The sequence below is a fragment of the Physeter macrocephalus genome, chromosome 19 (assembly GCF_002837175.3).
Source record: "Physeter macrocephalus isolate SW-GA chromosome 19, ASM283717v5, whole genome shotgun sequence".
NCBI classification, from domain to species: Eukaryota; Metazoa; Chordata; class Mammalia; order Artiodactyla; family Physeteridae; genus Physeter; species Physeter macrocephalus.
The window spans coordinates 24,447,357-24,475,149 of NC_041232.1; the positions used below are offsets into that span (position 1 = coordinate 24,447,357).

The window sequence follows — 27,793 nt, forward strand, 5'->3', positions numbered from 1 at the left end:
CCTGGAACTTGGCCGTGGCCACTTCTGTTGCCTCCGCTTGGTCAAATCAGTCAGAGGGCAGGTGGAGAAATTGGCCTGAGTCTTGGTGGAGAGTGGGAAGGTCACATGGCATGAAAGCAGATGGAATGGGAGACGGTGTGGCTTCTTTGGGAGATGGCGCCTGCCACAAGCTGGGTCCAGGTGCTTAGATAACGTCACCAAAAGTTTGTGTTCCTCCATTGCTCTGGCCCTGTTCCAAGAAGGCTTTCCAGGTGTGATAGCAATGTCCGCTCAGAGTCTCCGGGACTCCCTTTTCTTGGCTGAAGCCTGTCCATCTCTGAGCCACTCCCTGTGATTCCGACTGGTCCAGCCCATGTGAACCTGGGCCTGTGTGGTCAGCCCCACCTGATCTAGAGGAAACAGGAGTGGGGAGGATGGTCCCCCGCAAGAACGTGGAGGTGCTGTGCTGGGTGAGGGAGGATGGATGCCAGGCTGCTACATCACCTGCAGGTCGCCTTGCCCTCCCTGCTACCTGCTGCTTTGGTCCACTTTGAGTTACCAACATGCAGGGCAAGGTGCTGAGTCCATGGGTCTGGGAAGAGCTGCTCCTCTACCTGGAGAGATTCCCTACCCACCCCTGCCTGCCGCCTCTGCCCCGCCCGCAGCAGACACCGAGAGGATAACGCACAAGAAGACTTCCCCGCCTAGCCCAGGTCTATAGTGTGCATTTTTCTCCTCCATGGAATGCCTTCGAATCTTTTTTGTCTAATTCAGCGAGTGAGTCCTCTCCCAAACAACACTGTCTCCAAGGGAAGACAGAGAGATGACAAGTGCAGACTCCAGAGCCAGACTGCCTGGTTCGAATCCTGACTCTGTCGCTGGCTGTGTGGCCTTAGACAAGTTACTTTACCTCTCTTGGCTTCAGTCCTCTCACTTGTAAAATGGGGACCGTACTAACACCTAGTTCATAACCCTAACCCTAAGCCTAGTCGGGAGGGCTAAAAGAATTAATACATGAAAATTCTTGGGACATTCTGTCTTGCTCCAAGTAAGTTCTCCTTAAGCAGTAGTGATCCTACTTTTCTTTATAAAGTGTTCTTTATATAGTAAGGAAATTCATTTCTTGTTTGTTCAGTGTTTTATAAATAATTTTTTCCTGGGTTGTCATTTGTCTTTTGACTTTGTCATGGTAAATTTTTTGCCTTGCAAAATTTTATAATATTTATGCACTCAAATGTATCCACCTTTTCTTGGGACAGCTGGATATTTTTTCTTTTCTTTTTTTTTTTTTTTTTTGGTCTTATTGAGAAAGAACTTTCCTCACATTATTTTTTTCGGACGGATGAGGATTCAATGCTCATAAGAAGAAGAAAAGTATTGAATCAATTTGTCAATATTGCACTTCTTTTTTTTCAGATATTTTCTCCTCTGTATTGACAATTCCAAGTGCAAGAAGCAAAGTTCCTGAAAATGCTAATATTAGAGGGCTCATTGTGAATCTTTTAAGACTCTGTGAAGGCGTAAATTGATATTTAAATACAAGCTGTTCCTCAGATAGAAATGATTATTTTGTAGGCTGAATGAACAAAAATGAAAAGCTTGGCTTGTAGTAACCATTGTTCGCTTCAGTCTTCCCTTACCTAATGCCAAATTGAATGTTTTATTTTTATTTTACTTCCTGGACAGAAAGATATTTGGCCAAGACAGGACTGAGTGAAAGGAATTTTTAAATGCAGCAAAGTGTTTGGAAAAAATAGACTTTTGTGAATCCCGCTGGGACTTCATTTCATAACAAAAGTTTCACAATGTGCCGTGTTCGTGTCCATGTGAAATTGGTTGTTTCTGAGTGGAGAGGCATGGCAGGAAGGCTTGGGTCTTTGTTTTTGGACTCTGCGCCACTGCAGTGCAAGGCAGACAGAAGTACTGGGATGCCCCGGGCCTGGGAGTCCCCTCCACCTGCTGAGTGGAACAGTGTCTGGGACAGCCCAGCCGCCCTCGGAGCAAACTGCTGAAGTCCCGTCCTTTTGTTGGCGTGACCTGTGCCCGAGGGCTCTCTGGGGACTTTTCGTTTTCCTCAGTAGCCCTGAGAACGTACGACTTTGAGTTCTACCCTGGAGTCTCTCTGAGCCTCCTCCGTTATTTTGAGGTTCCCCTTTACATTAAAAAAAAAATTAGAGAAATTCCAAAGCAGGGTTATATAATCATGCCATGTTTTACATGCTTATATTAATCGTATTAAGGCTTTCGACCTACAAAGGTATAATGCAATGTAATTGTCACAATTGTATTGTCACAAGACATTTGAACAACTTGTGACAAATATGTTGATTCATAAAGCATTACAGCCAGGGTGGGTGGTGATGGGACAGAAGTTTATACTTGATGACAAATGTCTTCTTTTAATTCAGACTCTCTTGGACTGTGCCCATAATCTCATTTGAAGATAAGATCCAACGTCTAAAATTGGTGCCATTTCTATAAGTAAGGCCCAGGGCAAATGGTCGCCCCCGCTCCCCTCCCAGCCCCATCCTGACCCAGTTTTGATCAACTCTGGGCACCTCCTCTCTCAGCATCAGTGAAGCCTTCCCACCACAGAGCCTGGGCCAGGTTGGGAGGGCTGAGGCCGCCTGATTTATTTCCGGCTTTTACCACCGAGTCCAGGCAGGCTGCATGCATTCACACACACACACACACACACACACACACACACACACAATTACTTATGGGCAAAGAAAGGGTAAATGTTACTGGATTCAGAGAAGCAGAGTGGAGGTGATCAGGGATCCAAAGGGCAATTCCAGGAGCCTCCGGCCAGGTGTGGCCACTGTCACCCCTCCCCAGGGAGCCTGCCCCTGGACTGCAAAGTGCTCGTGGGTGAGGGTCTTCACCATCAAGGGCTGGCCTTGCTCCTTACGCCCACCCCTGCTTCCAGTGATGGAGACACACCCACCAGTGGGCCAGCTCGTTCATACCGTTTAGTCCACGTGGAGCCTAGGGACCGGGCTCAGGACTTAGGAGTCTGCGGACTGGCTGTCTCGGCTGCCAGGGCCTTCGTGTGCCCCACTTTGTTGGGAATGAACAATTGTAGGTTGCAAAACCTTTCAAAGTGGCTTCCTCTTTGACTAGAAATGCCCTACTGGGAATTTATCCTAAAGGCATCTAATCTGAGACGTGCAGAAAGGTTTAGCTTCCAGTTCTGTTTGGGAAATTAAAAGTTGAAGGAAACTTTAAGATCCAGCCATGGGGGTAGGGGTTTGCTGTTGTTTTGGTTTTTTTTTTTTGCGGTACTCGGGCCTCTCACCGTTGCGGCCTCTCCCGTTGCGGAGCACAGGCCCCGGACGCGCAGGCTCAGCGGCCGTGGCTCACGGGCCCAGCCGCTCCGCGGCATGTGGGATCTTCCCGGACCGGGGCACGAACCCGCGTCCCCTGCATCGGCAGGTGGACTCTCCACCACTGTGCCACCAGGGAAGCCCTTTTTTTAATTAAAAAAAAAAAAATTACAGTTCCTGTTTATTTTATTTTTTTGGCCATGCCACACGGCTTTCGGGATCTTAGTTCCCCGAGCAGGGATTGAACCCGTGCCCTCAGTGGTGAACGCATAGAGTCCTAACCACTGGACCGCCAGGGAATTCCCTAGAGTTCCTGTTTAGAATGTCATGAGGTGCAGATACAAACAATGATGACATAGAGGTGTATTTATGGACATTGGAGGGGGTCTATGATGTAGTAAGTTTTCAAAACATGTGGCTTATAAACCGGTATGTATGACTTGGTTCCTTTCTCTGTCAAATATGTTTATGGAGAGGCTTTGGAAGGAGCTACCTTAACTGCCGACGTCTGTATGTCAGACTGAGTTTGGGTCTAATCTGACTCAGTCTCTAGTTCAGGGACCTTGGGCAAACCGGACTCGTTTCTTCGTCTGCCTGCGGGGTAAGCCGATGAATGATAATCGGGTTTTGTAGTATTTATGAGGAGAGGATTCATTTAAAACCCTTAGTAAAGTGTCCGGTACTTAGTGAGCTGTTCATAAATATTACCTGTTTTTACGGTATTTTCTGGATTGAGCATACACTGTGTCTGGAATGAGAAAAAAGAAAATTGCCTTTTAACTGAAAAACAAAGAGCAGCGAGAACGACCTGCTTCAGTGAGGTTAAGTCCCATCCGTTTTTCATTAGAAATAACCCCACGCCTTTTCTGTCCTCAGGGGTCACGTTCTCTTTTTTCTGGAAGACGCAAGCAGAACAGTCCAGAACAACCCCTTTCGCATTCGGGGGACAGGTCATTTCCAACGGGTTCAAAGTCGGCTCCAGCGGTGGCAAGGGCTCCGTGGAGCTGTACACGCGTGACAACTCCATGACGTGGGAGGCCACCTTCAGCCCCCCAGGTAAGGGCGCCGCTGGCCCGGAGGGGATGCTCGGGGGTGTGCAAGGAGGCCAGGCGCTCCACTGTCGGTCCCCTGGCCTGCGGGCGGTGGAGGCCCGTCCTCTCAGGGGCTGCTTGGGAGGACTTGCTGGAAAGGGTGAGGTGACATCCTCTGCGGAGATGTCTGCACGGAGGACGAGGGGCGGGGCCCTTCGGGCGACGCCTGGGCTCCCCCTGACCACGGGATGACGGGGTCGCTGCGCCATGTTACTTAGCGTCCCGAGCCTCAGTTTCCCTAGTGAAGGCATTAAGGGCCTCAGTTTCCCTAGTGAAGGCATTAAGGGCACTTACCTCACAGTTGGGGGGCGTTAAATGGAACATTGCATGAGGAGTGCTCAGCACAGTGATATGATTGCTTCTCCTCCTTTTCCTGTCCTTCCCCCCCTCCTCCTGCATCTTTCTTTCCCTTCTCCTCCCCCTCGGCCTCCTGCTCCTCCTTCTTTTTAGCGGCGTAGACTTGCAGATGTTTAGACTTCGCCGTGAAAAAGCTTTTGGAAAAGAGGGGCTGACGATTGGGGGAAAGAAAGGCTGCCAGAGGGGGAGGCGCGTGGGCACCAGGCCAGTGAGGGCCTGGGATTCAGGAGGGATGCTCTGGACCAGTGTGTGGGGACTGGGCGTGTGCAGATGTGGCTGAGTGCGTAGGTGGGTGTTGGGAGGCCACGCGGTTCTGTCTGACGGTTCCTGTTTCCTCCGGGGCTCCGTGAGATCCGGCGCTGGCCGGGCATGAGGTCAGAGGTGTGGGCCAGGAAGCTGGGGGCGGCTGGAGGTCTGGAGTGGGAACTGAGATGGGAGAGGCGATGGGGGACTCAGAATGTCTCGAGGTAGCGTGGACGGGCTGCCCAGTCCAGACTGGAGACTAAGAAGGGAATCGCGGAGGTGGAGGGCAAAGGGAGAGTCTAGAACGATCTCCTTCGGGAGGAAATGACATCTCTGATATAGGCAAGGAAAATTCATTTCCGGACCATTTAAAGGAGGCTGCGTGTCTCAGTTAAAGAACCACGGACCCTGGAGCCTCGCAGCCCGGGTCAAATCCCGCCCGGGCGCCCCGCTCGCCTGCTCGGCGCCGCAGTGTGCTCGCCTGGAACGTGAGCACAGTAAGTGTTCGGCCATAGGGTGACTGGGAGAGTGGAATGAGCTGATACACGAGGAGCCTACGGGAGGGCGGCCCGTGAGCACAGGACGCATTTGCCGGATCCCGCGCTGCACTGAGCCGGGACCGAGCTCGTACCTCCACCCCCGGAAAAGGGGCCAATCCAGTGCGCGCAGAGTTTGAGAGAATCTTGCGTATTTGCCCTCTCTGATCCCCGAGGCCAGAGCTTGTCTCTGCGTCCTCTACCTGTTCAGACCTGCCTGTCCTGCCCCTGTTCATGCCTCTTGCCACCTTCCACCTGCTATCAGTCTGTTCCGTGAGAGTCTGATCTCCGTGCCCCTTGGGGCTGCCACAGTATCAGGCACCCAGTCGTTTATCTTGAACATGTTTGAAGGTCAGATCTGCTGAATCCTGATTGTTTCCCCACCCAGAGAAATGGGGAGAACTGCAAACATTTCTGCCTGGCAGTGTGCTCTTTATTTGTCCATTGAAGGGATTTTCACCCTCCAGGGCAGTGAGGCTTTGGACCTGTCTCGGATCCAAATGCTCTCTGGAGACTCACGGTTAGAAGGCTGCACAATCCCGAGCAAGAACCCCGGGGTAACTGCTGGGTGACTTAGGATGACCGCCTGGCTCGGGTCGTAGGCTTCCTACAAAGGGCGTCTTCCAGCAGCAAGTCCCTGAGGGCGTCTGAGCACGCACCTGCACGCAGGTGTGGCCCTTTGTGGGGCAAAGCTGCCCTCAAAGTCCAGTGAACTTTCTGCTTGTTGGTGAACGCGGTTCTCATGACAGAGAGACGAGTCATCACCAAGGCTCCTGATAGAGGATCCTGACGGAGCCAGGAGTGGTCTGTTCTCCCTCGGTGCTGCCATATTGTTAGCTATCACCTGCTTGAGGTCAGGGCAGACACAGGTGGGTATCAGTGGCCTTTGGGCTGAATCAGGCCCTCAGATAGGCCTCGTTGACCTGCCCTGTGCTGGCCTAGGCAGGGTTAAAGAAATATTTTTGAACAAGTTTTGACCGTTAGTTATGACTGCATTTAATTTAAAATGGCAAAGGGTCTCTTTGAACGGCTTCTGGGATTTGGGGGGGGGCGGGCAACTTCTTTCCTGTGCTCCTAAGGACTGAGGGAAGTGAGATGTGGATTATGACCTATATGAGGACTCAACCAACGGTAGCGCTGACCCGTGGTCGTAAGAAAGAGAAACGTGCTTACGACTAGAATGGCCACTGCATGGGGAGCTCGCCCCACAGCATCAGAAGGCTGGCTCTGCTCTTTCCCAGGCCCCTACTGGACTCATGTCCTATTTACCTGGAAGTCCAAGGAGGGCCTGAAAGTCTACGTCAACGGGTCGCTGAGCACCTCAGACCCAAGTGGAAAAGTGTCTCATGCCTACGGGGAGCCCAGTGTCAACCTCGTGATGGGGTCTGATCAGGACCAGCCCAAGCGCTACGAGAACGGCGCTTTTGACGAGTTCATCATCTGGGAGCGGGCCCTGACGCCGGAGGAGATCGCCATGTACTTCACAGCTGCCATTGGTCAGTGAGAGGGGAGGGGCTGCGGGCCGGGTGTGACGTCAGCCCCTGGGGAGGGGGCGGGCTTCGCACCCACCTCCCCTTCCCAGCGTTTTTCTTCTCCTCCCTCTCCTGATGCGGCCGTCAGCACTGCAGGCTGAGACGTGTCCTCATCAGCCTCATAAATACGATGGGTTTTCTAGAACCCCTGCCCTCTGAGATGGAGGAATTCACAATTTACCAGAAACACACTGAGATGAATATTCTCCTGCTGGTCACCAGGGAGTTTTCGAGGTGTTTGTGATTGATGCTTATGGAAAGCTTTGGGAATCAAGTGTTCCAGGTCCATCAGTGCGTTTGATCCACGGATGTTTACCACATGCCTCCCGCGTGCCAGACTCACCCACCACGGGCCCTCGGAGCGCCCCCAGGACGCCCCCTTCCTGCTTAGCACAGAGCAGTGGTTCAGATCAGGGACCCCGGGGGACAGTTGGACCTGGGTTCAGATCCTCACTCAACCACGATGAACTGTGGGACTTGGAAAGTCACTAATTTAAAAAATGGAGGTAAAATTCATAAAACGTGAATGTCACCATTTTACAGTGTACAGTTCAGTGGTACTTACTATGTCCACATGTTGTGCAACCATCACCCCCAAAGGAACCCAGCACCAGTGAGCAGTCACGCCCCCTTTCCTCCTTCCCCAGCTCTTAGCAACCACTAATTTACTTTCTGTCTCTATGGATTTACCTATTCTGGATATTCCATATAAATGGAATCATATAACAGGTGACCTTTCGTGTCTCATATGACGTCACTAGGAGTCTCTGTTTTGGACTCTGCCTTCCTTTGCATAAAGATCTGTCTGCACGGGAAGCTGTGAGCTAGGGCTGCAGGTACCCGAAGGGGGCGTTTCCCTGGGTGACCTGTCTGGAGGGGGCCCCTCTTCTAACCTGTTAGCTAGAGCAGCGCCATTTTCTGATGGGTCGGTCCAGCTGAGGTGGCCTCTTCTTTTCTAATTCACACAAAGGCAGAGTGTTGATCAACTATCCCCCCGCTCAGGTGTCCCCCCAGCCCTGCGATGGTTGGCAGTTCCTTCCGTAGAGAAGCCGAGGAAGCAGAACAGGCAGACTTGTTCAGAGTCCCACGGTTTGAAAGTGTGTTTCTTTGACACTAGGAACACACTCTGCACAATCAGATGCTCTTATAACAAGAGCCAGCTGGGAGCCGAGAGTGACTTAGGACCCGGCCGACTCTCGTTTCTCACCCTAGTCTCACGTGGTCATCAGTTACGAGGATGGACAGGGCCGCTGGGCTGAGTTTTATCGTCCTTCACCTTCTCTTATGGACTCACATGAGTTAGATGTGAATTTGACGGGGCTCCTTGGCATCCAGGGAATGGATGTCACTCTGACTTGGAGAACAGAGTGTTTGGGGCCCTGCTCCCCAGAGCAGTGTCGCACCTTACCCTCTCACCAGCTGCCCACCTCCACCCACAGGGTCATTTACTCCTGGAACCAGGGATGGGTGAGGAGGTTATTCCCTCAGGCCACCCGAAGCAACTTGAGGGATTTCCAGAAATGAAGTAGAGTATCTAGTTAAGTCTGTGTTTTCACTGGGAAGTACTAAAATTAGAAGTAGTTGGATGTCTTCATTATCATAATCATTCGTAATGGACCAAATGGGGTCTTGAATAGAATCCTCGGGATGGGAGGGGCTCAGGAAGATGGTCTCCCCACCACCCGATGGGGTCCACACCAGTGTCACCTCACTGGACGGGGACGTGGCGAGGTCTCCTGTTTGTCCCAGCCCAGCGATTCACAGCCCTCTGTGTTTTATCTCTAAGTAGTCCAGATGCAATGGAAATCCATTTCTTTTGCTTCTTTCTTTATTTGAAATCAGTAAAAGCATGTATAAAGTCATCTTTTTATACGATGACTTGCCTAAAGACTACTCCCAAGCAATTTAGACTATAAATGGAAAAATAATTTGACCTGGGAAAATCCATACAATCTGCCCATTTGGCTGATCTATTAGGCCTTTATCTTTCCAGCGACATTGCTACTCAAAACGTTCTCAGACTCTTCTTAGTTCGTCTCTGAAGCTGGTAGATTTTTGAATAGGGACAGGCCTTCCTGAGGGTGAACGAGGAGACCATGGCTCAGCCCTTAATGACGCATGATCGATTTTTTTTCCAGGAAAGCATGTTTTGTTATCTTCAACGCCACCCGGCTTCCTCACGACACCCACAGCAAACACCACGGTGAGCAGATGCATTTCATGTCGTCCCCACCTCCCCATCCTGGTGATGTCTTTCTGCTTGGACTATATGCCGGGAGAGTGGGAATCCCATTACGCAGTCTGGTCCTGTCTTACTGGCCGTATGATGAATGTCTGGGAGGAAATAATAAATGGGGGGGGAAGCCAACACTAGCGCTAAATCTCAACGCGCGGAGGGACTAAACGGAAGACCTGCTTCCCGTGTGGCCTGTAGCCTCAGGTGCCTACACGGAGCCAACAAGACTTCCCAGGGACCCCCGCTACCCCCGACCCGAGACTGTTTTCTGGTGCTCTTGGCACCATGAGCGGGGAACAAAGAGGAGCTGGCCTTGACACTTGGCTTCTCTCGGCGCCATTTTCTTCTGATGTTTGAGGAAAGGATCAATACGTTTAGAAAGTGTTCCCCTCTGGAATTAATTTGTGATCAATCGGCTTCCCTTCCATGGGAACTTTAATGTAATAGCGAGTGAACAGACTCTAGAACCATCTGCGTGGGTTCAAGTCCCAGTTCTCTTATTTATTTCTGCGTAAGCCTCTCCACGCTTAGTATCATCTATCAGACGGGTGCGTATTTCATGAGGCTGCTGTAAGGATGCAATGTTAATACTATCTGTGAAGTCGTCACAAGAGTGCCTGGTATACAGTAGGTGCTGTTCCCATGATTGCTATGGTGTGAGAAGCATGAGGCCCAGGGGACACACTGAACTTCTGTAGAAATCTTGGCTTTAGTTCTTAAAGGAGCTCATGTTGCTCATTTCTTTTAGGTGCCCGTTGATGCGAACCATCCCATCATAACCAACTTGACAGAGGAGAGAAGAAACTTCGAGAGTCCTGGAATCGTTCTGAATTACCTTCAAAATATGTCCCTCAGCTTACCCAATAAATCCCTCTCAGAGGAAACAGCATTAAATCTCACCAAGGTAAAGCTATTCGATTTCTGTGCCGAGTAGATCAGCATTGGCAAACTGCCAGACCATGGCCCACTTTGACCTACACAGGGCTGAAAAAATCAGAAACTTTAATATAAAAGTCTGGATTTCAACCAGATGGCGTGGCCACTCCAGCCAGCTCTACGCAGCTCAGCAGAGTCTCCTGCAGATGAGACTAGACTCTTCATCTTGTTTACCCAGTGCCCAGACAGCCTGGCCCCTCTCTCCATCCACCTGGCCCCTGTAGGCATTTGGGTTTGCAACTCCTGCTCTAAACTCTGCCACCTCCCTTGGCAACAGGTAGAAGGTAGAGTTGGGTCTTTGGCAGATTTAGCCGTGGGGCCATAGTGCGACCCCAACACTGTGACTTGTATCTCAGTGGGAATTCCCAAAGTTACGTAAAGCACTTAGGGTATGCACCACGTATGGCATTGGAACCAAGGTGTTTTCTCTTTTCATTCTCAAAATCTTTCTAGGTCAAGGTAGAGGAGGATGCTGGGCTCTTGGGGGCTTGATAACTTCGATCTCAGCACAGGGCTCCTGGTTGATGTGCAGAAAGAAGGGATGCTTGAGACCGTTTCACTTCAAAAATGCAGCATAAGTGTTAAGAGCAGGATGTATAGGGTCTGACTGCTGGGTTGAATGTCTCTGCCGGTTACTTACAGCGCACTCTTGGTCGCGTTATGTAACATCTCTCTGCCTCACTTTGCTCATCTGAGATATGGGGAGATAATAGTACTCACCTCACTGGGGACTAAAAGGGTTCCTATGTGCATAGTATGTCTGGCACTTGGCGAGTGCTTTTTAAGAGTTCTTAATTCTTACTGGTTTCCTTGTTGAAGACAGATCCAAAGAAGTACCTGAAAGCATGTGTTCTGTAAACAAAGACATCCTGAAATGCAGGGTGGGTCCTGAACACCATAGCGTTCCTGCCCAGGCGACAGAAGCAAGAGTTAGACGTCTCAGATTTCGTTCATTCATTCATAGCACATGCTAGGTTCTGAGGATCTGGGATGACCGAGAACCACTTCCTGCTTCCAAGAGGCTCAGGGCTGAGAGGATGAAGATGGACCACGGAGTCTGAAAAGTGCTGTGAGGGGATGTCCTGAGTTGCAGGAGCTCAGTGATACTGGAGTCAGGCAAGCCTGGGCTTGACCCCCCAGCTCTATGTCCTTGGGCAACTTTTTAACTTCTTCAAGCCTCAGTTTCCCAGTCTGTGTTATGGGGATAATTTGATGACCCAAGTCTCTCTCCTAGAATGGTTTTGGCTGCAAATAAACAGTAATATGACTATTTTAAAAACAATAGGGGCATCTAATTGCTTCACTCCAGGTTTGATTACTTCAGTCTCCATTCACAGCAGGGATTTGGGTAGCAGTGGGACAATTCTCTTGGCGTTCTCTTGGCGTTCTGCTCTGTTTCCAAGGGGCTGGAACGGTTCCAAACATCACACCTCAGTAACAACCACCAGGAGGGAAAGCAAGGTCAGGGGGCTCCTTCTTCTTTTTAGGGGAGGAAAGTCTTTCCCATGGTTCTCCCTGCAGAGATCCGTCACATGACTGCGCCTAGACCAATCACTAGCGAAGGGGAGCGGGCCTGGTTTGGTAGCTCAGCCAATCATATGGCAGTATGGGCGGGGCCAAGGCGGCACTCTGAGCACTTCCGGGCTCCCCACAGGAAGCACTTCCGGGCTCGGCACGTGAGCTCTGGGGGTGGGTGTGAGGATGCCCAGAGGGAGCAGACTGCCCGGAGGGGTGAACGGGAGGGTCCGGCCCCTCCATAGTCTTGAAGAGATGTCTACGTGGGAACATAGAATTCAATGCAGGTCTACATAGGAAACAGTTTCTTTTGAAGCTTGGCGATTTCCTCTTTCCTTTTGACTCCCCTTTTCCCCTCAGATATACTGGACACTGTCAGGGGTCCTAAACTCAAATGCATGTAGGGGCCAGACAAATAAAGTAAATGGATGATTGGGTCAGATAGACAATAGGGAGGAGTAGAGACCGTGGCAAACTGGAAGGTGCCCACCCACAGGGAGTGACATCGAGCTGCTCAAGAGTCCCCTGACTTTAACCTTTAGGGTAATTACCTCTTCTGATTTTGCAGGCAAAACTCCGTACCTGATTTTGAAATGGAAAATCATCCAATTAAAAAAAAAAGGGGGACAGCTAACTGAAATTTAAAAGCAATTGTGTACAAACCAAATAAAAGACATTTATGAGGCAGATTCAGCCTGTGGGCCATCAGCTTGAGACCTCTGATGGGGGCCCGTGTTGAGATACCTGACTCTGGGTGTCCTGGAGAGGAATCCTGCAGATTTACCCCAAACTCCGCCCATCTCTGACTGGATGAGAAATAAAAATCTTTGGCATCCATATCCAATTTTCCATCATGCCCTGGCTTCTCACCACAAACAGTTGAACAGGAAAGTGAGAAGAAGTCAATTCTTGTGCTGGGTGATAAGGAGACCGTTAGCCACACGTGGCTCTTGAGCTCTTGAACTGTGATCAGTTCAAATCAAGATCTAAAATACACACTGGATCTCTAAAATTTAGTATAACAGAAGAATGTAAATTATCAAATTGATGTTTTTTTTTGTTTGTTTGTTTGTTTTTTTTTGCGGTATGCGGGCCTCTCACTGTTGTGGCCTCTCCCGTTGCAGAGCACAGGCTCTGGACGCGCAGGCCCAGCGGCCATGGCGCACGGGCCTAGCCGCTCCGCGGCAGGTGGGATCCTCCCGGACCGGGGCACGAACCCGTGTCCCCTGCATCGGCAGGCGGACTCTCAACCACCGCGCCACCAGGGAAGCCCCAAATTGATGATTTTTATATTGATTGCATGTTGAAGTGATATTTTAGATATATTGGGCTAAGTCAAAAGTATTATTAAAAAGTAATTTCACCTCTTTTCACTTTTTAAAATATGGCTATTAGAAAATTTAATATAAAACTGTGTATTGCATTATATTTCTATTCAGCTGAACTGCTCTAGATCAGGACTCAGCAAACTATAGCCCTTGGGCCAAATCTAGCCCACTGCCTGTTTTTGTAAATAAAGTTTTATTGTAACACACTCATTTAGCTATGGATTGTCTGTCACTGATTTTGCACTACAGTGGCAGAACTGAGTGTTTGTTACAGAACTGTATGGCGTGTAAAGCCTAAAATTTTTACTAGGTGATCCTCTTAAAGAAAAGTGCTGACCCCTGCTCTCGATTGTAAACTCTGCCCGCTGGGCCTCAAGCCCAATTAGGGCAGGGATCATGATTGTTTTTTTCATATTTAATTTTTAAACTTCATCTTTAAATTCTAAGGCATTGCACTTTAGGGTCTTATAAGTATTTATCAAATAAAGATAAATGAAAGAGTGAAGAGTTTTGAGGATGTGTTCTCTAAATATTTAGTGTCTAAAAGTGTGAGGAAGAATGTGGCATTTTGGAGAAGGCAGTTTGGTGGAAATATAGGAGGTTTAGATCAGGCTCTAAGTTTAATTCTGGTGTCTGTAGTAGGAGACGCACTGTTAAAAACCTACATGAGTAATGTAAATGAGTGAAACAGATTAGGTGTAAGGCACTAGGGAGTGGTGAGGACTGGGGTGAGCTGGAGAATGCACAACTACCTAAGGGGTCAGCTGCTGTTCAGTTTTGGTCGATGGTGGCCGTGTGGGACTATGGGATAAGAATTGTCCAAGCTTCTGCTTTTTTCACAAGAAGGAGGAAATTCACTTAGTTTCATTTAAATCTCCCAATTTGAAGATGTTACAAGCTACTTTCATTTTTTTAGAGCAATAGTGAACCAAACCAAACATGGTTTTAAGGTGATTTGTCCAAGGGACCCCGAGTAACTTCTGCTTATGGAGGGGTCATTTCCAATTAAACAAGTGGGTTTTTATGTCAGCTTGGCTTCTCATGCCAAGAAAAGCACACGGAGCAGGCCATGATTTGTTCATTCATTCATTCGTTTGTTCAACAGGCTTTTACTGAGGGCTGGTTATATCTTCCAGGTACTGTACTCAGGGCTGCTGCCGTAACTAAGCTGTGAACACACATCTAACATCTAAATGTTTGTCACTGACTAAAGGATTGTCACCAGGAGCAAATAAGATGACATCTATAACATCTATAAAAGGGCTTTGTACAATATAACCAGATCCACTAATGGGAGCTATTTTGGTTTACTACTGTGTATATGCAAAACCCAGCCCGTGGTTGACAGGGATGGGAAAACCAAAGTCTTATAATTTTGAGGCTTAAGGATACATGCTAAGCAGTGTCATCTTGTCTTCCTTTAGACTTTCTTAAAGACCGTGGGAGAGGTTCTTTTTTTGCCCAGTTGGACTGCTGTGTCAGAGGTAAGAGAAAAGAACATTTAGATCTTCAAAAGGGGCACCTTTTTGTCTTTCTGGAAGTGGCATAAGTATGGCCCAATTCACATCTGTAAGAGAAATGATGCATCTCTGGGATATTAGAGTTAATTTTGACTGGATATACGACTGCTTTGCAATGCTCTGTCTTCTCCATGGATCAGTTCTATGAGCATCAGTACCGTGGTCCTGTTGTCAACACTGAACAGGAAAACAGTTGGATTTCTTCATGAGGAATGTGTGCTTGTTTATCATTTTAAAAACATATTTTTTACCATCACACTGTTCTTGAATGATAATAAAACACATGTTTGATGTTTAAAGATCACTAGATTAAATGAAAAAGGTAGAACATGTGACAATATACACTTCATGATTATAAGAGTAAATATCAAAGCAGCCTCTCCTTTCCTCTGTACACTAAAGAATTAGGAGAATGGAATACCTTTTCTTTTTTTTTGAAAATAACTTTCTTGATTTTACTTATTTAAGAAAAATAAAACAAGTGAATATGTTGTGGAGAAGTTAGAAAATGCAGATCTAAAAATATATATAAAATAAAAATCACCTGAAATCCTCAGGCTGAGAGATAATGATTATTAACACTCTTGTATATATCCCCTCAAATCTAGTTTTTAATTTTCTTATTTGCATATATAGTCTACACATATGCTATATATCTGAATTTATCTGTTTTTCTTTAATCATGGCAAGGGCATTTCCCAATAATATTAAGTATCTTCTGCGATGCTCTATCAGTCAGGCTAGGCTAGGCTATGCTGCAGTAACAAATAGGCCCTACATCTCAGTGGCTCAGCGCAGTGGACATTTACTTCTCACTCATGCCAAGTCTGACGTGGGTCAGCTCTTCTCCACCCAGTGACCTGGGGATCCTGGCTCTGTCCATTTTCTGATGCTGCTGTCTCAAAAATGTGACTTCCAGGTTGCCCAGCAGGGGTGGAGAAGGGGGAGAAAGGCTCCTAACTGCCTTGCCTGGAAGGGCTGGGACCACACCATTACTTAAAGTGCTCCCTCTCCTGAACTCCTGTAAGGTTTAAAACATATTTTCCAGTTTGAAGCAGAACGACATCACCTTCTCTCGTTATGAATGAGATGGCTCCAGGGTTTACATTTGATGAACTTTTTATTTGAACAGTTTCAAATGGAATGAGATCGGGCTTCACATTGGCAAAGGGAGAGGAAGACGGTTATGAACTTAAGATTGATATAATCTTACCTAGAAACACATTCTATTTAAAAAGGCACAGCGCTCCAGAGTTCGTGATTTCCGGGGGGACGATGTGTACAGGGCTGCTGCCTGGGAAACACCCAGAGGATGGCCAGTGGAGGACCTGAGCAGATGTATTTTCTGCATCATCTTAAATGAACTTTTTCTTAATGCTCTGCCACAAAATATGAATAATCATGAAACTATTCAGACTCAGGCAGGCTGTACTGTGCATTAAGGGAAGGTATGAATCAGCCACTACCCAACAGATCTGCATGCCAGAAACACAGATTTTCATGTGCTTAACTGTGCTTGGCTGATTGAAATCAGGCCACAGGCCTGAAAGAAAATGTCTAAAATTGGCCTCAGTGTTCTATTTCCAACTCGTTAGACTCTCATGGAGCGTGTGTTTTTGAGAGAACACCTGGGACGCTTAGCAACAGACAGATGCTTTTTCAGAAAGGCAGGAAGGAGAGAAGGGGTGTGATGGCAGAGAGTCACACACCGTGTTCCCAGGGAACTGAGACGCCCCCTGCCCTGCTAGACGTGTGTCTGAGGATGAGGGATAGTCAGCCTGATCCGAGCTGGCTGCAGAGATACGGGGCCACCATGAGGGACCCCTGCCTTCTTGGGGATCCACTGGGATCATCTCTGCCCTGGGGACTCAGAGCGGAGAGGCCCTTGGAGGGGAAGGGACACCCCAGGCACGTCGGGGAGGCCAGGGGTGACTTGAGGTGCTGGCGCCTCCGAAGCCTCCTCCCCTTCAGAGACTAGGACACGAGTGCTGGTGTCTTCCTCCTGGAGGGTATTTGGGAGCGTGACCCCCTCCTCATGAAGCAGAAGGGGGTGGAGTTGGGGGGCCGGTCAGAGACCTGTCAAGGTCCCCGGTGAGTTCAGGGTGGGGTGGGGACCAGGTGTGGTCACTCTGCGTCTGAGCGCGGAAGCCTTGGAGCTGATGGTCTGGGTGACCGGGCTCAACCTCAGCCGGCGTCCGCATTCTGTGAGCTCGGCTGGGCTGGGTGACCTCAGTGGTCCCCTCTGCGCCTGTGAAACGGGGTAGCGGCGTGACTGTGTCTCCTCTCATCTGGTCATCGTGAGGGCGGAGCCTGGCCCGCCATGTTGCTCAGCAGATGCTGGGCCTCCTCCTTTGCAGGAACGTTGACAGTGAGCCTGAAGCTTGATCTTGTGCGTTGGTGCATTTGCTGCCTCCGTCGGGCGCACGTGCTGAGCGAGCTCCGTATTGACGTCTCCTTCCTTCGTGTCGTGCTGTTTGCAGGACAGTGCCGTGGTGCTGGGCTTGATAGACACCGTGGACGCCGTCATGGACCACATATCTTACAACCTGAAGGCCAGCGAGCCCCAGGTTGCCATCACGGGCTCCTCATCCATGGCAGGTAGCTCGGAAGCGTGGGTGCGGGCGGGGACCGGCCGTGCGGCAGGAGGGGAGCGGGGTGCAGGGGATGCCACCCGCCTGTTGAATTCCGCTCCACTCCTGCGTTTTCTTGCATGCGCCCAGGGACGCACAGACCTCACACACCGTCACTGGAGATGCACCTCTCCGCTGTCCTAAACTGCGTTGCCTGATGCACAGTGATATGTTGGGGGAAGGCAGAGTTAGGTCGGGGCAGCCGTGCTTAGCTGGGATGTGCACACAGGACCACAGGAGCCTTTCATGCTGACTTGGGGGCCAGATTCATCTCGGGTGACAACTGTCTCAGTTCAGAACAGGAGGCAAACAGCGGCAGCCCCTGGAGTGTCCGTGGGGTAGCAGGTTTCCTGGGGTCAGCTGGAGGCTTTTCCAAGACAACAGGCACGGGGTCCCCTACAGGCCGACGTCGCAGCCCTTCTGTTTTCAGGGTCTGTGTCTAGGGAGCGTGATACCCTAATACTTTACCACCAGAGCCACTCTCTGGAAAGTAAGCTTAATTCACCCACTCGGGTTCATTTTAATGGGAGTTTGTCGGCCAAGACGGGTCCCTCCATATGGGATGATGCGTTTGCCTCACTTAGATTAGTGTCTCATTTTCCTGTGTCTCGTGGGGTCCCTGGCGTGGAGGAGGAGCCCCTCAGCACAGGGGTCTCCCTGCAGGACGGGACGCAGTCAGTACCCGAGGCATCGTGGCTAAGGCGCTGCGCTGAGGGCAGAGTGGTCACCTCAGGCTGGCAGAACCCCCCACCAGCAGTGGTAGATGGGTGGGTCGGCCACATGGCCGCAACTACTGCCCTGCACACTCTTATTTTTTAGGTTCTCGTTTCCTAAAGGTAATTACACTCCCCAAGAGAGCTCGTTCTGTTAAAAAAACAGAACAGAACAACAGAAGGTGGGGTTTTACAGCCCAGTTTCCTGCCCTAGAGTTGACTGACTGCAGCTTCCTCTGTCTGCCCTGTTCTAGACTTTTCCATGGCCAAACTGCTCCCCAAGACCATGAATTCCTCCCACTACCGCTTCCCGGCCCAGGGGCAGAACTACATTGAGATCCCCCATGAGGCTTTCCACAGCCAAGGTGAGCGCAGCTTGGGGGGCCTGCCCCCCAGCACCCTCGGGGAGGGACTCAGCCCTGTGAGCTGTCAGCTGGCGGAGGGGCTGCCCCCAGGCCTCCTCTGTGCGCCTGTGGGAACACAGTGTGTCATCAGACGCTCCTGAGATGTTGTCACGGCGCCGACTCGACTCCACGTCCGCTGCAGCCTGATGCACTGGGAGTGCGGAGGAGGGGCTGGGAATCCGCATTCTAGACGGGCTCGCTAGGCGATTCTTAGCGGAATGTGAACTGATGTGGCCACCTCCCCTCCCTGCTGGGGGGCCTCTGTCTGCTCAGTGGCCCGGTGTCCTCCTCCTGGGTGGGTGCAAGTCAAGGCCTGTGATGAACCAGCCCCGAGGGGACCCCGATTACTCTCTCTGGCCCTGGAGCACCGTCGGGGGCCCGGGTGGCTCTGGCCATTTTTGCTGCCATGACTGTCCCGTCTGCCCCTTGAAAAGTGGCTGTGCCTCTGTAGGTGTGTCCCTCCGTCCCAGGGGCCTCGGGCGGTCTGGGGAGTCGTGGATTCTCAGCTGCTGACAATCTGGCCGGAGGCCGTGCCCTTCCCGGGTTCTGCCTTCAGGACTGGGGGCCGAGCTGCGGGCTGTAGGGCCGTGGTGTCCCATCCCCAGCACGGGTCCTCACTCCCCAGCCCTTGGGAGCCAACCTCTGCCCCCTGTACCCTCTAGTTTGCCTGTGTGAAAGGTGCTCAGGGATGTCGAGAGGTGTCCTGCTCTCGGGAGACTGTCCCCCCGCACTCAGGGTGAACTACAGAAATTGGGGGGGTCCAGGGGCAATGCCGAGGTCAACCGACTGCAAGCGGGATCTTTTGCCATCTCGCATGGCTGCACGATCCGTTAGAAATCCTCAGTTTCTCAGAGTTGGCAGGACCGCAGCCTCACGGTCTGTACGTACAGAAGCTTCTCACACTTGGCGGTAGAGCTTATTCGTCACAGGCCCCAGCTCTGTGGATGGAACTCCTGGGCTCGAATCCTGGGTCAGCCACATACTTACTGGGCAAGTTATCGAACCTGCCCGGCCTCAGTTTCCTCATCTGTGAGAGGGGACAGCCTTAGTACCTCCCTCAATATATTGTGGTGAGAATTAAAAGAGCAAAGCTTATACCAGTACCTGGCACACGATAAGCGTTCTGTGAATTATTCAATACGTCCCTGAAATTTTAACACACTCGACCAATATCCCGAAGGGCTCGGAGGTCAGCTTGCAGCTTGCTCCTCCCCGCCTGCTGTTAAGCTCGTGCACGGAGGTAACAGAATAGATGATTCTTGTTTCCAAGTTGGAATATCACAGAGAGGTGGGACCCAGCCGAAGGCGTGACAGACGTCTGGGTGACTGTAAATCCTGCCTCTCTCGAGCGCTGGCGTTGCTGTAAATACTCCAGACGCGGACAGCCACTGAGATGCGCTCACGACTGCAGCGCTGTCGCCCGGCGCTGCCATCTGCAGCATCCGTGTGTCCAGAGCTGACTCCCGGGCCGCATGGGGGGCCATCGCCGCGGTTGGACTCACAGTTGAAGAGTGGAGGGGAGTCTCTACTCAAATTCTGTACTTGTGGCCAGTTCTGCCCCGGAACGTCCCTCCCCTCGCCCCCCGAGGAGCTGCCGGGTTCCCGGGTGTGAGGTCTGCACTGTGTGTTGCTGGGCGGGTGGGTTTGGCGGGGAGCTCTGTGTCTCTGCTGCCTGTCACCTGGGACGCTGACAGGTGTCTGGCCGTCTACTCTTTCCCCAGCCTGGACCACCGTCGTGGGCCTTCTCTACCGCTCGGTGCACTATTACTTGAGCAACATCCAGCCGGCCAGCACCAAGTGAGTCTCTGGGGGCCACACAGCACGGAGCGGGAAAGGGGGTGCTCGTTTGCTGGGTGGCTGACGGCTGTGACAGCCGCACCTCCCCACCACCACCAACACATGCAGTATTGTATCAGAACTTGTGACGCTAATTCCTGGTGCTTCACTGTTAGGGCAAAGGAGGAAGACGCAGGGACCCCTACACTGGGGGTTCAGCAAGCCCTGGGATGTAGGCTGATAGTGCAGTGGTCAGGAGCATAGTCTGAGTGACCATATCGGTTCCACCTGGAACTGTGTGACCTTGGACAAGTCAAGTGACCTCTTAGCCTCAGTTTCCACTTCTGTAGAATGGGAAGCCAGTAGCACATGCTTATATATTAGTCAAGACTGTGTTGGATATATCAGCTTGGGCAGAAGGTCAGGGAATTGAGGGCTCATGTGACTAAGAAGGGCAGGAGTTAGTCGGGTTCAGGCACGGCTGGATCCAGGGACCCAGAGGATGCTTCTTTGACCTGGTCTCTATGTCCCCTGCCTCTGCTCTCCTCTGTGTCAGCTCACTTCCAGGCAGGCCCCTCCATAGAGGCATGGCTGGCTCCGGGTAGCTTCAGGCCCACGTGGGTTGGGGGTCCTGAGATCTCAAGAAGGAAAGCAAGTCTCTTTCATCAACGAAAAGTCAGTTTCATTCAAAATCCAGAGAGGGCCGTGAGTGGCCCACTTGGGTCACATGCCCGTCCGGGCCCCCAGCCTTGCTGGGAGAGGATCCTGCACTCTCATTGGCCAGGTCTGCTCACATGACCCACTGGGGCTTGGGGGGTGGGTCAGCCCTACTCCGACCACAGGGAGGGGCTGGTTCCCTTAGGAGAGGTTAGGGCTGGGGCCCACTCCTCCCTTTCATGGGGTCCCTGGGAGGGGGCAGGGAGGCAGAGCCCAGGGCCGGTGCCGAGAAAGGGCCAACGAGGTATGAGCCCAAGGGATCCCTCTCTGCAGTTAGTGTTTGGAAGGTGAAGCTGGTTTTGTCGGGCACAGATCCGCCCCAGGCAGGGGCTCCACAGAGGGCAGCAGGCAGAGGGGCTGGTCCATCTCTCTTCCCGCGCGTCTGGCGCAGTGCCCGGCCCAGAGCGGGGGCTCCGAAAAGGTGCTGGAGAGAGAGCCGTGCATCCGAGAGGGAGCCGCACAGGGCCTCCACCCCGGCCCCGAGGCCCCGCTGCCCTCCCCCGCCGGGACAGAGCCTGGGAAAGCTGATGGTGTGAGGACCGGCGTTCCTGCAAGTTCGCTGTCTCTGCTGATGGGAAGGCCTTGCGGGGGCGAGTTTTGGACACTGGCGCTGCTGCCGGGGAGGCGTGTGTGATGGAAAAGCAGGCAGCTATTTTTACCGCCTACAGACAAACAAGAAATGATAAATACCTTCTAATGATGCAGATACCTGAGCCCTGATATCATGTGTCTCTCAGACGGGCTCCTCTCCCGCCTGATGTGAGGGACCAGCTCACTGTACAAAACCCTGGAGGAGGGCGGGGGAAGGGAGCAAACAGTTGTGGTTCAGCTGCAGACCTGGAAGAAAGCCCGGTTCTGGGCCTGGTTGCCTGGGGCAGCCTTATAACTACAGAAAGGGGGCCTGGCACTCTGGGTGTGCTTTCCAGAATTCTTCAGGAAAGTCCCAAAGGAAGATGCCACACACCTTCCTCGGAAACATGCCTTCTTGAATATTTGGGGGAAATTTCCCCAAACCTGAGATTGTGAATGAATAGTGGACCCATCCTTGGCCCCAATTTATCAATACTTATTTACAGCGCTCGCTGCTGGAGGTTCCGACTGAAACGGACTTTTCAGTGAAATCTATGAACGTGTGTTTCTAGGGATGGCCGAGCCCTGCCGCGGGCCGGGGTAGGGGCGTGGGCGGACGGCGTCTGTACCACGTTCTCGGTGCCCCTCGCCCTCAGGAAAGGGGAGGAAGGCAGGATCGAGGGTTGCAGACGGCGGCAGGCACTTTGATTTAATGTGACCGGAACCATCGCTCTATCTGGGTGTTGGCAAGCTTTTGCATAAAGGGCCAGGTGGTTAATATTTTCGGCTTTACCTGCCATAGTGTCTCTATTGCAACAGAGCTGTGGGAAGGCAGCCCCAGACAATACGTAAAGACATGGGGTGGTGTGTGCTGAGAAAACTTTATTTATAAGAGTAGGTAGCGCCTGTGGTCTGCACAGCCCTGGTGGACAGTTGCATCAGTGCTGGCAGCAGTGGACGGGGCCGGGGCTGGCTTTGAGCTCCTGTGGAGAGTGGAAGTGTGTGCTTGAAGCTGGGCCTCCGGGCGTGGTTCCCTCCGTCCTGAGGGCTCCAGCCTTCCCTTCCCTTGCCTCCTCCGTCCTCACTGCCCAGGGGTACCCAGCAGGACTCCTGGGGGCCTCAGGACCCGGGGCGCCGTGACCAACTCTTATACCCCCTGCAAATCGTGGGCTTGGAGACCCGCACAGGCAGAGAATCCCCCTCCTCACAGCCCTCTACCCGCTGGCGTTAACGCCACTGACTTCTGAGCTCTGTCAGCAGAGACTTTAAGCGCTCACTTTCCTGAAGTCAGAAACAGAATGATTTTGCAACGACGACGGTGTATTTCTCAGGTGTTGAACCTTTAGCTCTAAGGCCAACACTTGATGCAAAGATATCTTACTGTCAACATCAACCTCAAAAAAAAAAAGTCACCCCAGAAGCTGTCCAAGTGTGGTCCCTGTTGTGGTAGCACAAGGCAGCACGGAGGTGACACTTACCAGCTGTGCCGTGGTTCACTCTTGGGTTTGGGAGCCAGCCTTTCTTCTCGCAGCCGGCTGCCCTCACCAGCTGGCGGTCTCTTTGCTCGCGTGCTCCTTTCTAAGAGGGAGGACGGCGTCCCGATTTCTGAGGGTCTCCGAGAGCACTGAGTTAATGGTTTAAGTAAAGCCCTGGAACATGGTATGTAAGCACTTCCCTTATCACTTCGTGAGGTGGTTGGATGCTCTCCCATTCTCCGCCTCGAAGATGGTTATGCGGTTCCGCGCAGGATTAGAAGCAGGCCTGTGCAATCGCACTGCTAGCGCTCCAGTGTCCCCGCTCGCCCGCAAGGCTGACTGCATTCCGCTTTAGTTTTGTGCCTCATCACCTTCACACATTTATGGTGTTTTGTGAGATGGAAGGGATGCAGTGGAATCCTAATGTCCCTTAAAGCCCCTGGGGAGTGGAGTTAGCACGGGAGTTTAAAGCACGAGGAGGGGGTCAGGGCAGGATGGGCTCTCCATCCCCCCCGCCCCGGGTAGACCACTCGGGGCCCGTGTGCTGGCTGCCCAAGGCAACGCCCGGCCGTCCACGGGTCCCGGGTGGGTCTTTGCTGGCCTCCGCAGGCGCCTGGACACGGGGGCTCCCCCGTGGCCCCTGGCCCCGTAGCGATAAGGAGTGTTCGGTTCTCGCTGATTCTTACCTGCCAGGCCTGCAGCTGGGACTGCCGTTTCCTTCCAAAGAGCCGTCCGAGCTGCGCAGGGAGCGGAGCTGGCTGCTCCTCCTCCACAGGCAGGCCCGGGACCCAGAGGGCGCGGCGGTCCACGGCTGCGGCGGCAGGGCTGGCACGCGTGCCTCCGGGTCTCAGCATCTCCGTGACGGCCTCGCGCGTGCTTCAGAAGGACACGTTCTAGGCGGGTTGCCTGGCTTCAATGTCTGCACTCCTCCTGTGTAGAGTAACGCGGAGCAGATCCAGGCAGAAGGGCAGACCTCCTCGGGCCAGACGCCAGCGGGTGCAGGGTCGTGCGGGCCCAGGGTTATTCCCCGTCGCCCCTCAGGGTACCCGTTAATCACCTCGTGACGAGGTCCCCAAGAGCGGAGACACTGTCAGCGCCGCTTCAGCCAGCGGGTCACGCTCCGTGTCACCGACGTCGGGACAGGCTGACGTCCTGCGTCCCCGGATGTAAAGCAGCGGGAAGGGTCATCCTGCCCCCAGACGCTCGGCCCCACGCTCCCCACGAGGAAAGTCAAGGGGCGTTTTGCACAGCTTTGGTCTGGACTGTGAAACAGCGTGCAGGAAAAGCAGTAACGAGAACGGGGGCTGTTCCGGATCAGAGGGGACTGAGGGGGTACGGTGACTAAATGGATGCCGTCCTTTCCTTGACGGGAAAGAAGCCGCACTCTCTGTAGGAACCGTGGGGACACTGGGGACGGTGGACGGTGGACCAGGCACCAGACGATGATTGAAGCCATGTCAGGTTTCTGATCGTGGTGATGGGATGGGGATTATGTAGAAGGCAGTCTTTATTTTTAGAAGGTCCCTGTTAAAGAGTTTAGAGGTGGAGTGTCATGGTGTACTTTCTGATGGTTCAGCAGAAAAGCGCGCGCGCGTGCGTGTGCGCGTGCGTGCGTGCGTGTGCGTGAGTGCGTGCGCGCGTGCGTGTGTGTCTAGAGCGTGAGATGCCAGGTAAAGCAAATGTGGCAGAGCGGTAGGAGCTGGGAATCCAGGTGCACTGTTTCTAGCAAAGTTTCTGTGGGCGTGACTCTTTGGCAAAGCAAAGTTTGGAGAGGAGGGTCCCGGTTTAGGCAGAAATTCTCGTTCTTGCCGTTCTCTCTTGAGAGATCCCCGCTGCGCTGCCTCTGGGCACGGAGAACTCGGCTACCGAGCCCCGGAGGACCACGGAGCTCACGTCCAGCATCCTGGTGGGCACTCTCCTCTATGGCTGTCCGTTGGCCAGAGGCCTCACGTCCACCCGAGAATTCTCCCAAGTGCCCCCGGTGCTCTCACCCCTGTCACCGCGGGCAGCATCTTTCATGAGGTTCAAGTTTCCTTTGCGTGGTGTTTTCAGTGTCTCGTTGCTGCTTCCCTGATGGTCAGCGAGAACACAGCTCTGATGGGATGGATGAGGATAGACCCCAGAGAGAGCAGGACACCGTGTTTGAGTGGGAGCTCATTAGAAAAGTAGTTCATTTACTAGGGAATATTTGCAGTTAAATTTTTCTTTTTTTAATTTCCCTATACGACTTGGTTTAACTGTGGGCCCCTTGTACCTGGAGTGGTCTCTTCCTGAGGCTCCTTTTCTTATCCCATGTGTGCTAACTTCTCTTGCTTGAGGACCAGAGCTCATCTCTCCACGCGCTTGGGTGTTTTGCTTGAAGATTTCAGAGTTCCCAGATCTGCCCCTGAGATCCTGGAATCTTCCCTCCTCCCTGGGCTTCACTGAAGGCAGAGATGACCAGCAAAGGGGTTGTGGCTCAAATGTGCCGACATAGGTGAGGGTGCAGGGCTGGACTTCGGGCTGTGTCAGTCGGGTCCCCCATAGGGGCCAAGTGGGTAATCTGGGGGAAGTTAAATGGAGGGGCCGATTGCAAGGCTGTGGTCGGGGTGGGCTCCCCACTAAAGAGGATAGAGTACAGTGACAGGAAAGTTCTCGGAACAAGGAGATGGGGCGTGCTGCTACGGCCCTGGGCTGAAGGCGCCAGGAGAACACAGTTCCCTGTGCAAAGATGGAGGGGTGCGTGAGAGGACCAGACGGGTACCGGGCCCTTCGGTGGGCTGGGGCCAACTCCGGGTGACCCCACGGGGACAGCCCCGTGTGGGCCTTACTCTCCTCTCTGACGCCTCTGATTTCCTAGCGGTGCTCCCGTTGGCTGAACGCGCCCAAAGCAGAGGGCATGGGGCCTGGACGAGGCAGCGCGGGGCAGGGGTCTGTGCGAGGAGGGAACGGGGCGTAATGCTGCGGCCCCCGCCCCCTCCTTGCATCTAGAATGAGCTGGTTCTCCCAACCAGAAAAGAGTCCCAAGCCCTGGTATGATCAGCTCCAGAGTGACCGACAATCCAGCCTCCAAGTGTTACTGCTCGCTAGATAATAGATTAAAAACAAAAAAAGCAAACCTGGATCAGATTTATGAAACCAAAGCAAAACTCTTATTACAGTTGGAGGTACCAGAGAGATTAAATGAAGTGGTTAAAAAAAAAACAACCCTCTTTTTATTATGAAAAATCTTGAACATCTGTAAAAACAGAGAGACGGTCATCACCGGGTTATGACCAGGACAACCCACGGCCGTTTGGGCTTCCTCTGCACACCCAGTTGTTTGGAGGCCATCTCTGACATCATGTAGTTTCATCTGTAAATATTTAGTCTCTATTTTTGAAAGATAAAGACCCTTTAAAAACTACACAGTAAACTCTCACCATTATCACATCTAAAAAGTAAAGAGTAATTTCTTAGTTCTTCTGGTGTCTCGTCGTTGTCCACTTGGGTGGGTCGTGTTGAAGCGGTGGGCTCCTCCTGGCCCGGCGACCCTGGACCCCCAGCGGGGCCTCTCCGCAGGGTGAACCCAGCCAGAAGGAAGGGCCTCACTGGCTGCATGAGAAGTGAGTCACTGGAGAGCATCAGTGTAAACCCGTCCATATTGGGAAATCGCACTTTTCCAGATTAAAAATGCTCCTGAGGATGCAGCGTAGACTGTCAGCCTTACCGTGATTTGGTGAGTCTGGTATCAATTCCTGCCCTCAAAGGCGGTGTTTACCAGACTGCATCTGGCTGAATCCACGTGTTCCCAGGGTGGAATCCAGGAATCCACTCTGGATTTGCATTCTGTCTGTGGAGAGAAGGTTCTCCGTGTGTTTTACATTTTTTCCATATGCTTTTCTTAAGTCGTCATTGCCTGTGAGAAGATTCATTCATTCAACACAGGTTAATTGAAAACGTACCGTGCGTCAGGCATGCTTCTGGGAGCTGGGAGAGCAATGAACAGTGTGGGTGAAAATGCGGCCCTGATGGAGCTGACCTCCCAGTGGGAGAAGACAGCTGACTGGCTGAACTATTCGAAAACGTACACGGAGTGGGGAAAGGGGAGTGTATGACAAATGATGCTGTATTTTTAGGGTTTTATGCTCATGGTTGTGATTTTATTGTTGGCTAATATTGGAGTCCTAATTTTTGCTAGAAAAATGACTTCTAGCTTGTTTGCTGGAATTACACACGTGATGAGCGCACGGAGTTCTGCCGAGGGAAGCATGGGCTGTGCGGTGTTGGCAAGGGTGAGCGCGGAACATCTCGGCTCCCCGGAATCGTGGGCAGAGAGGTCGTCCACCCGGGCAGCCCCATCGTTCTGCGAGCAAGCTGGCCTCTGTCACCGGGGACCACATCTTTCTGTCTTTGGGTCTGATGTGGTCCCTGGTGACATCAAGCCAGTCTTAGGTTTCCACGGCAGGGGCTGAACCCCATGCATTTTCAGTGGGGATGATATCACCTCTGTGGGGTGAAGACTGGTTTTGGAGGCAAGGAGTCTGAGCTATTCCAGTGGTTGTTACTCTGGGAGTTGAATAGAGCATGTTTTATGTACGTGAGCAGAGTTACTGTCTCTGTGGCACTAAAATCTCACAGGATGGGTGGGGTGTTGATGGGGTAATGTCAGGGTGTTAGGAAAAAAATGTCTAGTAAGACTCTTGAGGGGGCGATGATGGAAACAGTGGTTGAGAAACACTGAACTAGCGTGTGCTGCTTTCTTTTCAGTGTCTTTTGTTTTTTTTTTAATGTGTGTGACTTATTCCATGTGTGTCTTCTCGTTCTGGGCTTGCACCAGTGACATTTTCCCGGAGAAGAACAATCAGGCAGAAAATCAGCCGTGTTCTCTGAGCTTCCAGCAGCCCCTCAAGATTCCAACCTCGGTGATATTCAGACACGAGGAATC

General features: G+C 52.0%; 1 protein-coding gene across 2 annotated transcripts in view; it reads left to right on the forward strand.

Moving 5' to 3' along the window:
* The window catches only part of ADGRD1 (adhesion G protein-coupled receptor D1), a 142,235-nt gene that overhangs the window by 23,644 nt on the left and 90,798 nt on the right, over positions 1-27,793 (forward strand). For both annotated transcript variants that reach the window (XM_055080627.1, XM_028480274.2), the window contains exons 5-12: positions 4,185-4,364; positions 6,777-7,031; positions 9,206-9,270; positions 10,052-10,207; positions 14,507-14,566; positions 17,083-17,200; positions 18,200-18,310; positions 20,071-20,146. In XM_055080627.1, the coding sequence (XP_054936602.1) occupies positions 4,185-4,364; positions 6,777-7,031; positions 9,206-9,270; positions 10,052-10,207; positions 14,507-14,566; positions 17,083-17,200; positions 18,200-18,310; positions 20,071-20,146 (1,021 nt within the window). The remainder of the gene's footprint in view (positions 1-4,184; positions 4,365-6,776; positions 7,032-9,205; positions 9,271-10,051; positions 10,208-14,506; positions 14,567-17,082; positions 17,201-18,199; positions 18,311-20,070; positions 20,147-27,793) is intronic.